This window comes from Taeniopygia guttata, chromosome 2 (genome assembly GCF_048771995.1).
Source record: "Taeniopygia guttata chromosome 2, bTaeGut7.mat, whole genome shotgun sequence".
Taxonomy (NCBI): Eukaryota; Metazoa; Chordata; class Aves; order Passeriformes; family Estrildidae; genus Taeniopygia; species Taeniopygia guttata.
This window is the reverse complement of record NC_133026.1, coordinates 115,792,664-115,803,774: the sequence shown is the minus strand read 5'-3', so window position 1 is coordinate 115,803,774 and position 11,111 is coordinate 115,792,664. Positions and strand designations below refer to the sequence as shown.

General features: G+C 40.1%; 1 protein-coding gene across 4 annotated transcripts in view; it reads left to right on the top strand.

Annotated features, from left to right (window-relative positions):
• Positions 1–1,729: 1,729 nt before the first annotated feature.
• The window catches only part of ASPH (aspartate beta-hydroxylase), a 110,644-nt gene continuing 101,262 nt past the window's right edge, over positions 1,730–11,111 (top strand). Inside the window, exons 1-2 of one of the 4 annotated variants that reach the window (XM_072924687.1) lie at positions 1,998–2,081; positions 7,982–8,046. Coding sequence is in view for 3 of the 4 variants with exons in the window: in XM_072924688.1 (XP_072780789.1) it covers positions 2,021–2,081 (61 nt within the window). In the remaining variant the exon portion in view is untranslated. Of the gene's footprint in view, positions 2,082–7,981; positions 8,047–11,111 lie in introns of all 4 variants that reach the window. The other 3 variants (XM_072924688.1, XM_072924685.1, XM_030266255.4) reach the window with 3 other exon arrangements.

Here is an 11,111-nt window from a genome sequence, read left to right as displayed (position 1 = left end):
AACTACTTTATTCTTTAGCTCTGTCTAGTCACTCTTCTAGGTCAGCCTTCACAAGGCATCAACAGTAAAACAATAGCAGTATCCTTCTAAGTGTCCCTGCCTGTCCAGTAGCATCAATGTTCTCAGCATTTCTGTTTTTACCAGAGTGCCATTTCCCGTAGTGTATCTTCAGGAAACTGTGTCCCACATTAACCACAAACAGCTGTTGTCTCAATTGACAGTAAGTGCTACTTGCAAGAATATAGTCACACATCCTGTATTTTATACTGTACATTTTTTATATGTACAGTCACATACTGTATTTTCAGTAATCTCAGGACCAGATTACAATTTTTTGGTGCTTTTCTTAGGACAATTTATTCCTTGCATTGTACTTTCCAATTTGCTGAAATGCTAATAATTCATCCTGTTAGCTTTTCTGTGATAAATTCTACATAGTCATGAGTACCCCTACTCCTCCCTAGCAGCTTTTAAACTTGTCCAGCAGCTTTAGTCTTACAAAACAAAAGGGAAGCATCTCAAAATATATTAAATACTAACATATCATGTGAAAATAAGACTCTGGTAGAGTGCCATAACCAAGTGAAAAGCTCAGATATTCAACTGCACTAGAAACAAATTAACTCACATGAGATATACCAAGAAGTAGGCATCACTATTTTTGATGTTCCCCAAACTAGTTGCTTTTACTTCTACTGTCTGTACTGATAGGCTGTTACTTGACTCAGCATTTAAGTGTAAATCCCATTTAAAAAATACTGATTAATGCTCTCCAGTAAATTACTGTTTCTGGTTAGCTTTGTGGCATTACTATTCAAAACACAGTGCTAATCTTTGATTTGAGAAAGGTTTTCTTCTCCACATGTCTACTTGAAAAGCTCTCGAATTTGCAAAATTGTTTGTTTTGACTAAAAACACTGTATTTATGGTCAGGACTCAAAGCTGGATTTTGCTTTTTTTTTTTTTTTTTGACTTTTTGACTTTTAGTGTCATGCCAAACTGGTATTTAACCCAGTCTCAAACTGAATATCACTACCAAGAGGCATCCAGAACTCCTGCAAAACCCCAGGTTTGTTTTATCAGAGTAAATCAAAATTTTTAAAGCCTCAAAACGCCTCGATGGGGAAGTCATCAGTCTGACGCGACGAACTTAATATCCTTTCACTCTCTTGGTTGCAAAGGCGCTCTCTGGAAGGTTTGACATGCCGTCCCGTGGAGTCTGTCACAGAATGGGTCGGGTTGGAAGGGACCAGAGGGTTTATCTGGTCCAACCTCCTGCTCAAGCAGGGTCAGCCCAGAGAACACGGCGCGGGATTGTGTCCGGAGGGTTCTGGAATAGCTCCAGCGACAGAGACTCCGCAGCCTCTCTGGGTAATCTGCTCCAGCGCTTGTCACCCACACAATAAAGAAGTTCAGGTGGAACTTCCTGTGCATCAGTTTCTGCCCATTGCCTCTTGTACTATTATTCAGCACCGCCGAAAAGAGCCGAGCTCCATCCTCTTAGACCGTCGGACATTTATACACATCAACGGTGTTTCGACAACCCGGGCGTTCAGCTGGATGCGGAGCGCGGTTTAAGGCTCAGGGCGGGATGTTTTAGGCGGAGTTGCCATACAAACGCGGAGCTGCCTCATGAACACACCCCTCCCCTCTCCCCCGCCGCCTCCCCAGCCTCCCTCCCTCAGCGCCGCGCGCGCGCCCCAACCCTCGCGAGAGGCCGCCGCGCGCGCCCGCCCGTGCCACGTTCAAATGGGCCGGCGGCGGGGGAGCGCGGCGGGCGCGCGCGACCGGCGGGCCGCCGCCCCGCCCCCTCGCTGCGCCGTCGCCAATCGGTGGCGAGCGGCGCCGCGCCTCGCCGGCGCGATTGGCTGTCGGCGGGCGCGGGGGCGGGGCCGCGGAGCGCTCGGGACCGCGCTGCCGGGGCCGAAGCGCGCTCCCGCCGCACGCAGGGCTCGGGTGGCGGCGGCGGCTCCCAAACGCGCTCCCGCTCCGCCCCCTGCGCTGCCCGACGGGAGGTGCGATGGCTTCCCGCAAGAGCTCCAGAGCCACCGGCGGCAGCCCCAGCCCCGGCTCCAAGAGAGGTGAGCGGCGCTGCTGCGGGAGCGAGGCAGTAGCTCTGCGGGGAAGGGGCGGGGGCTCCAGCGGCCGCCGGAGCCAGAGGAGGGAAGGAAGGGCCCTCCCCGCGGTGCGGGGCAGCCGCCAGGGAAAGCGCTGGGATGCTGCGCCTTCTCCTGCCTCTGTTGCCCTTCCCTTCCCTCCCCTCCTGCCGGCCCCTCTGGTTCCCCCGCGCCGCGGGGGCTGGGGAGGGGACGCGGGGGTGGACGGCCGGGATGTGTCCCTCGCGATCCCGCCGTTCCCTATCCAGCGAGTTCACGTGGAGGAGAAAGTTGTCGGGCCTAGGCGGCGGGTCCCCCCTCGAAAGCTCCCTAGAAGGGATGAGATGAGCGCCGGGCAGGCCTCGGCATCTGTGGGTACCCCGAGACTTCTTCCTCCGGGAGATGAGGTGGAACCGGAATGCCCCAATCTCACACATTCTCGTATCCAAACTGGGATGTGGAATATCTCCTCAGGCTGACCTGATTAGGTCAAAATTATTAGATCTGTTGTAGCTGGAGCACCTAAGCTGATGGTTTCTGTGACTCTCGAGGCAAGGAGGAAAAGTCGCAGAAAAATGCAAGCAGGAGGGTTTTTTGAGGCAGTGATCCCCCAGCTCACCAATAAAGAACCCCGTGACAAATGTGACTGCTCACAGACCGCTGTGTGTGGACAGTTTATGTCCTTTGGCATTTCTCAGCATCGCTAAAGAGGGGAGAGAAGTGTCTGTACTTCTGGAGTCACTATGCAGCCATGCGCACTGTACTGGGGAAAGGAGGTTTTTTTTACCACGCACTGTGTTTATGTGTCGTAGCTTCTTTGGATTTGAGCTTGGTGTGCACAGAGCTCCAGTGATAAAATGTGGTGATGACACAGAAATAATATCTGTTGTCCCTCTTTGAATATAGCAATAACAGTGTGAACAATTTTTATTAAAGGCTGAACCATATAGGGTTAGTTTACCTACCACATGATTGATTAAGAGGGAAAGATTTAAAATATACTTAATCTTAAAAGAGTTTAGAGATAATATTGCAATGTTTGTAAAAGTGGGGTTTTTTTATTTTATTTAAAAGTCCTTTTTTCAATTGCTGACCTATGCTGTTAGTCTATGTTAATTGCAGTTTTTGCTTGGACTGGACATGCTATGATGATCACCCAGTATTAAGTATGCTAAATACAGATTTTCAATTTTAATGCCTTAAAAACATACATCCCTGTTGTAATTTTGAATATGGTAGTTAATATTTTAAATAGAACTTTACACGTTTGTCAATATCTGAAAAATAAATTTATTGGTAAACTGGATCTCTGACTGAATAAAGAAAGCATTCCATGGGTTTTTTATTTGTAGTCTGAGTAAAATTTTCTCGCTTTATATTGAAAGATGTCCTTGAGGGGATGAAGCAGTATGGGTACTGTGTTAAGCACTCTACTGACAAATAACCTCTTAAATTTGTTAATACACAACACTCCTAGTTAGAATCCCTTAGACAACCATAGCAATTACAGCATGAAGCTGACGCTGTTTTCACAGTTGCAGCTGCAGAGAGAGGTGAGGGATGGTAACTCCTGTGCAAATAAAGGAACAGCTGGAGGAGCAGAGTGCTCCCAGCAGCCAGTAAGCTTTCCACAGTCAAGGGATGTGAAAGTGAGATGAGGAAATGATTTTGAGATGACAAGCAATTGAGACTGAGAAGTATGAAAACCTCAGATCTGAGATACTTTTTGCTTGATAGAAGTATTCACTTTCACAGCAGTTCTAGAAAGAGGATGTGGCTTCTTGCCAAGGCCTTCCTCACAGCTCAAGCCACTGAGGCTAACAGCTTATTTCAAAATCTGTGCACTCAAGACAATGCCAGCCTCAGCAATCTGCTTTTAGGTTTCAATATCAGAAAATATTTACAGTAAACTACAAATAGATTAAATTCTATATATTTTATATAGGTGTTTTCAGGTACACTGTATTGTCAGAAGTGGAACTAAAAATCATTTAGAAATAGAACTCTAGCTTTTACTTTAGAAGTTGTATACTAGAAGCTGTCAAATCAGTCCTAATTAAAAAAAAAAAATCTTTATTTTAGCTTTGTTGTGCTACTTATTGTTTGAAAATTACATTTACAGAATTTTTTGACTATACCCATAATTTTATTTAGAGTCCAAAACTGAAAACCAGGGAAAAAGTTTACAGTTTGGGGATACTTAGAGAAACATGTGTTTGCTATTATCTTTACTGGAAAGTTTGGCTGCTTGTTACTAGCCTGCAGAATCCATTGTAAAGATGTGGCCTCTCAAAAGGAAGAATATCAGTTTTTAAAGACTGGACCAAGGTTTAGATACTGCTGCATTGTTACTTGAAGCATCATTAGATGGACAGTTTTGTTACAGAAACAAATGCATAACACCTGGTCATGAATCAGCTTCCTCAGATTTCATGAGATGTGAAATGTGGAAATGTCTTGGGCATTGGCAGGTGCCTATAGAGGAGCCTTCCAGCAAGACTGAGGATCAGCATCCCAGTGAACTTTTGAAATATGGATGGTTGAAAAATGGTGGTTGACTTTGTAAACTATGCTTACCTATAGAAGTTCAGATTATAAGACAGCTATCATTATGCTGCTGTGTGGGTATATGATGTCTTACAGTATGTAAATGAGGAGTTAGACATTTTTACTGAAGATAAGTTGTGCAATAATTGTTTTCTTTGCATCGTCTGTATCTATAGAGAACTGTATTTTATATTAAAAAGCCCTATAGTCCTATCTCAGTTGTGAGGCTGTGTTGCCTTCAGTCTCTATGATGACAAAGAACTCTAACATTGCTTTGTAAATTTTCTTTAATCTCTACAATAATGACTGAGACTCTTCTGGCATCCTTTATTTTTCTCTGCAAGATCTCAGAGATGGTAATTTTCCCATTTTGCTGCTTTAACCATGTGGTTTCCTTACATGTGCAAATGTATTGCCATTTTTTAAACTCGTCCTTTGGACCCTCTAGTGTCCCTTGCTGTAATTCTTCGTTTCATTTTTGGTGTTTTGACTTTCTCCAGATTTGTTTGGGGCTTTTTTTGGTATACATTCAAGGTCACCCAATGTACTTATCCAAATGTAATTTTGTGTTATCAATACAACATTTTTAGTTCAGTGTATCACTTCTAGAAATAAGTTGTGCCTGTTAATTTGCAAGAATTTCCACTTTATATCTCATCTCTGTTGTAAAGACTACTTTAGAGTGTGCTTTTATCTGGGTGAGGATCTCCATTAGCATTCTAGTTTACCCAAAGAGCAGAGAAAATTCATCAACGAAACAGGTCATATTTTGCTACTGAAGTTCTTTTGTTGGGAGCACTGAACTTCACATCAGTGCTTGAAGTGGAATTGCCCATCCATTCTATGATGTCTCTCAGCTACCCACCTGGGCTATGGTATAATTAAATACGGTGCTTTTATCTATATAAAAATTTGATTTCTGACCTCAACTGCTGTCCAGTGTGTCTGTTTATGCTCTTTACAGTTGTGTGGTGTGTCATCTGATTTCTTGTATTATAATCTATCCATTATTCCATTGTTTTATTGAAACCCTTAGGAAGAAGGGTGTTAAGGTGTTGGAGGTCATAAATGAGTTGTAAATTTGGGATGCACTGTGGGGCTTAACAAATATTTTGACTTGTCAAACTGTTTGCTGACCAAAAATGACCAAAGTCCAAGTGTTTGCAGAACCAAAGAGAATTCTCAATCAGTTAGTGTGCTGCTCAGTCTTGATTTGGCTTTTAAAATTCATTGTCAAAGAGTTTTCTTGTAACATTATTGCTCTTCAGAAATATACAGTGAATTGTTATTACTGTGTTAGAGTTTCTCTAGGTCTGTTGTGAACAAATGAGAAATACTTTGTGTCTCACTGATGGAAACTTTGTGTACTGTTTAAGAAATTCTGCAGTGATTTCTTTTGGAAGTTTATCCTATTGCCTAGTTTAGTTGCTTACAACTATTTGAAGAGCCTGTATGTTTACCATGAATGCCAGATGCTAATACAAATAGCAAAACCATGGAAATGTAGACAGCTCTTTATAATTCATCTGTCTGCCTTGGGTCTTATTCAGGGTGGCCTTTCTGGAAGACATTTTAAAATATTGTAAAATAGTCTGCCAAAAAAATTTGTAGCAACAGTAATGGTCCAAGCATCACTGATTTGCATGGTACATTGCAGCAGTGGCACTGGTGAAATTACTAATTTTGCTGATTCTCTGCCATTCTTCTCTTTTTTTTTTCTTTTTTTTTTTTTTTCCTTTTATTTTTTAAATGGCCTGTACGAAACTGGAGGAAGTAACTCTTCAAACAAGTCAGTTTTCTAGCTTTGATTCAATGAAAGTGATATAAAAAAATCTTAAATGGTTAACATAGGTATTTTGCAGCTCACTTGAGCAGATTTGCATTGAAATATTGAATCCTCAATAGAGTCCTGATTCATTTGTCTAGTACTAGAGTCAAATGAGCTCTGGAAAGACAGCCTGTAAGGTTTATCTGAATGAGACTTTCTCTACACCATGAACTGCTGACAGGTGCAGTAGCTGATTGCCAAAGTTACTCTCAAGTAGAAACATTCAATTTGAGCACAGTATATGCTTTTATGCCTTTCTGGTTTTCCCGTGTTGCCAGGTGTTTGCATTTCCTTCCTTTACTTTTTCTCAAGTATGTATTATTTTGGGTTTTTAGATTGATACTTAGTGTAGCAGGATGGACATAAATATAAAGAGCCTGATACATTCGTCTCAGTTCTTTTTCTCCTGAAGGATTCTGAAGCACTGAGAGTCCTCTCCAAATTTCCAGAGATGCTATCACTTGATGAGGACACTAAAGTTCTCATGCCCCTTTTGATCCAGTGTGGGCTGAATTCTTGGGCCTGCTCTGTGTTTTCTAGTGGATCTTATCTGTATGCAGGAAGTCACTGTGGGCTAAAAGGAATTATTCACAGTGCTTCAAACACAGAGGAAGGTTGCACTTCACATCTGCAAGGACTTTTGCTTCAATATACTTTTTGAGCATTTTGTTATGTGTTTAAATGATAACCTTTTCAATAGCCTTTTGAAGATAGGGCTTGTTTAAAATGCTAGGTGGAAAATCTGAAGTATCTCTGGTATCAGGGAGACAGGAAGCTGGAGTATGTTTTCTCACATTTTGGCAATTATTCTGAGAGTGCACATGTGAAGATTCCCCATCAGATGTCATAGCTACTCAGTGTTCAGTCTCCAAGGATGTATATCATATTGGGGGATTAAGAAGTTAATTTTTTTTAATAGTTTAAGCTGCAGGTCTGCTGTCAGTTTAATCTAGTTTGAGGTTGCTCTGCAGTCTTGTGCTTTTCAATACCCCTTCCCTGTACCTGAATTATTGGTTGTGAAGGTGTGAGGTGAACCACACAGGGAACTGAAGCAGAAAGCTGATTTTTTTTATTTCCCCCCTCTAGACTGACTCATTGCATGACTTTATGAAAGGTCATCTGGGGAGGGAAGAGATGACAGTGAGTGGGTGGGTATTAGGGGAGGATGAGGTTAAATCCAGAGTTTTATGTTCAGTCATGTAATTGTGGAGCCATGGTGTGACCACTAAAAGGTGACTGGTTTGGTTTGCTATGCTAATGTAATAGCTGGATATAAAAGGGCTTCAGCAAAGAACAAAATTTACTAGCAGGGGAAGGCTCTATATGTCAAGATTATTTCTAACTATGGAGTGCATAGAGAGGTGACATTTGAATAAAGTTTCTCTTTAAACTGAAAACCTCTTGGCCAATCACCTATATGAAAAGAAAGGGTTCATTTTCAGCTGGAATCACTTTGAAACATCTAATAAGAATTCCTGTGCTAATTTGTATGTTGAATTCTTCATTGTAGAGAATTTGAGCAATGAAGTTCTGATTTGCCCCAAGAGGTTCTTTCCTGATGAAGATCACAATCTGGTAATCTGTGTGATAGCCTGCAGCAATCTTTTCCCTAACTGCATCTGTGGGATAGCTCTTTGCATGGAAAAGTTTTGAGCTATGCTTTGAAGTGGAACTCATAATATTATGTATCTTGAAACATGTTGGAAATTAAGTATGTGTGGTTCAACTTTGTTAGAACTTCAAAGATTTAACCAATTGTAGTTTTCTTCATATGGAGTTGCACTCTTAATATGCATGTACTTAACCTCATGTAACAAATGTGACCAAGTTGTTTGCTTGAAGTCTTCCTTTACAAAACATCTAATAGCTAGGGGGGAGTTATAACTACTCAGTAGTGGTTTTCTGGTTTTGCAGTTTTATTTCCTGAGGTTCTGTTGGTTAACTGACAATTAATTACTAATGCAACATATTTCACTTTCTCATTCCTCATACTGGTGTTTTTTAAATTTAAAAATTCTTAAAGTTCACATAGCAGTTTGTAAACTGTAGTTTGTTGTAATTTCTTTCTATAGCAGCTAGAGGACATGTAGTGACTAGAAGACATAGACATATCTTTCGAAGCCAGAAGGTTCTGTAACAGCAATTTCTCTGCAACTGAGAGCTCCTAAAAACATATGACACCTAAAACCTGTTTTGTACTCCATAAGAGTGGCAGGTGCATAGCACCCTGTGGACGAATACCTAATTAAATTGGCTTAGTATTGGACTTGAAACTGATAAGTTTTTGGCATTTTTCAAAATGCTTTTTGAAGTGTTCTTTCTTTCCATGAGCAGAAACCTATGGAAAGCAGAGTTGTAGGTGCCTGCATGACAACTGGAGTTTTTCTATTTGAACTCCCTCAAAGCATGAGAAAAATTTAAAGAACTAAACCAACATAGTCTGTTTTCTTTATTTTGTGGCTTAATTAGGACTTGTTGCTAAAACAAATTGATGTGACCCACATTACAGGATAGGAAAATGGAACAAGGAAAAAATATCCTCAAATTAATGCCAGCATGTTATGTACGGCGATAAGGATTTTCAACCTTATGTAATAGAATCTTTTTTAAAGGTCACCACCAGCAAAATTTGCATGTTCTAGGCCTAAGTATTTCTTGTATTTCCTCTCCACATTTACCTTCCCTGAACTCCGCTCCGTCCTAAATACAACCATCTATCTATTTAATTAACCTAGTAATTATGTAGCACTGTTGGCTACACTAAATCATTCAAGTGCAAGATAGGTAGATTGTGTAATTTTAGATCTTCTTTCCAAATGTTCTGTGGGAGAGAGCTGGTTAAGCAAAATAGCAGCTCTTAAAAATGTTTAAGTAATTCGTATAGAGTGGTGTTACAGAGATATTGTTCCTGCCGCAGGAGGCAAACTAAAATTTCTTTTTAAGCATGTGGTCTTAACCTTGAACCTCTTGGCTTGATGTTTGAGTTAAGTAAGTTTACAAGAGGCACATTTTACATTGTTTCGGACTTAAAATCTGTTTTGTGATTCTATACACAGAAAAACAAAACTAGAGAAAATTGACATAAGTGTTTGGGAAAAATATGGACTTTTCTGTACAAATCTATTTAGATTAGGTAAATTTATAACAAATTATTTGTATTCTGTCTTTACAGTACTCCTGGTTTTTTTTTGGTTTTTTTTTTCTTCAGTGCTAATTGACTATGCCTGATATTGTACTATCTTTAAGTTTGAAGAGAAAAGTTTAAAAATAAAAGTAATCCACAGTATTCTGATAGTGATAGATGCATTAAATATTGATTTAAATATATTGCTCTTGCTAGTATTCATTATAAAAATAAAGATGTAAGCAATGTCCTTTTTCGTTATTTAAGCCGTGTGCAGATCTGTGTGTATTTCTTCCTTGTAATAAATCATTCTTGAGGAGCTACTAAAAAAATTGTCATCCAAATAATCAAAAACTAAAATAAAAAGCCAAAACATGGCTTGGACAAAATTTGACTAGGTTTTGGACATGATCATCTTTCTGTCACATTTAGAAAAGAAGCAAGTACAGATTCAGGATTTTCTCTTATGAATATACATCTCTGTCTTCTTTTCTCCTTCTCCGACTTGAGTAGTTATGCTTAGATAAACAAGACTTGAGAAGAAGGTTGGTGGCAGCAGCAGCTCTTATGGGGTAAATGGCTGGTCTCTCCAAATCTTACTGAGAAGTGTGGAGCCAGCACTGCAAGTAGAGTCCACTGCTGTGCTGTATTTAGATGAAGTGCTTTTGACACGTCTCTTGAAACTGTGCGACCTCCTAGGACAGAATTTCTCACTAAATTTCTCCTTTTCTTTAATTTGTGACTGTTTTTCTCATAGAGACAAAGCCTTAGGGTTTTAAAAAAAACCCAAACAGCCAACAAGCCTGAAGGTAGTCATTATTGTGATGGGTTTTCTGAATAGATTTCTTGGGAATAAATTTTATTTGTTGTGTATGTCTTAGAAGAATCATGTAAATGGAAAGCAATAGGTTTTGTTTATAGTCAGAAAAAAATGTAACTACTGAAGAATAATAACTAAATGTAAAAAACCCCTCCCTGAGGATGATGCTTAGCTTCAGTCAGCCAGATGAGAATCTTGTTCTTGTTTCGGATTTTTTTTTTCCCTGAAGAATAAATAATTCTGACTTACTAACACATCACCTTAGCTTGCGACTAAAAAACTCTTCTAAATGTTGTGATACTTTGTGAGTCAGAAATCTATCTCTTGACTTAAAGGTACTTTGAAATATAGCAGCTTATATTCAGAAATGGACTTACTGACCATCTCTTTATAAACTGAATATAAAACGGCTAAAAAGCTGTACATGTCTCTTGTACTTGAAGCATATTTTCAGATAATAGGATCTTAGATCTGATTTTTGAGGGACTAAAATGGCTTTGATCTTATACCTTTGATCTTATACCTTTGGGACTTAAAAATGTCTTTTAGACCTACAAAGAAGTTCAGTGTTCCCTAGAGGAGAGAACTGAGTCTGATCTTTCACATCCTGACTAAGTGCTGAGTTTGAGATGTGTCAATGGAATCACTTCATCTCTTGAAGGGAGTAGCTTCCTATCACTAGGCAAGTTCAGCAGG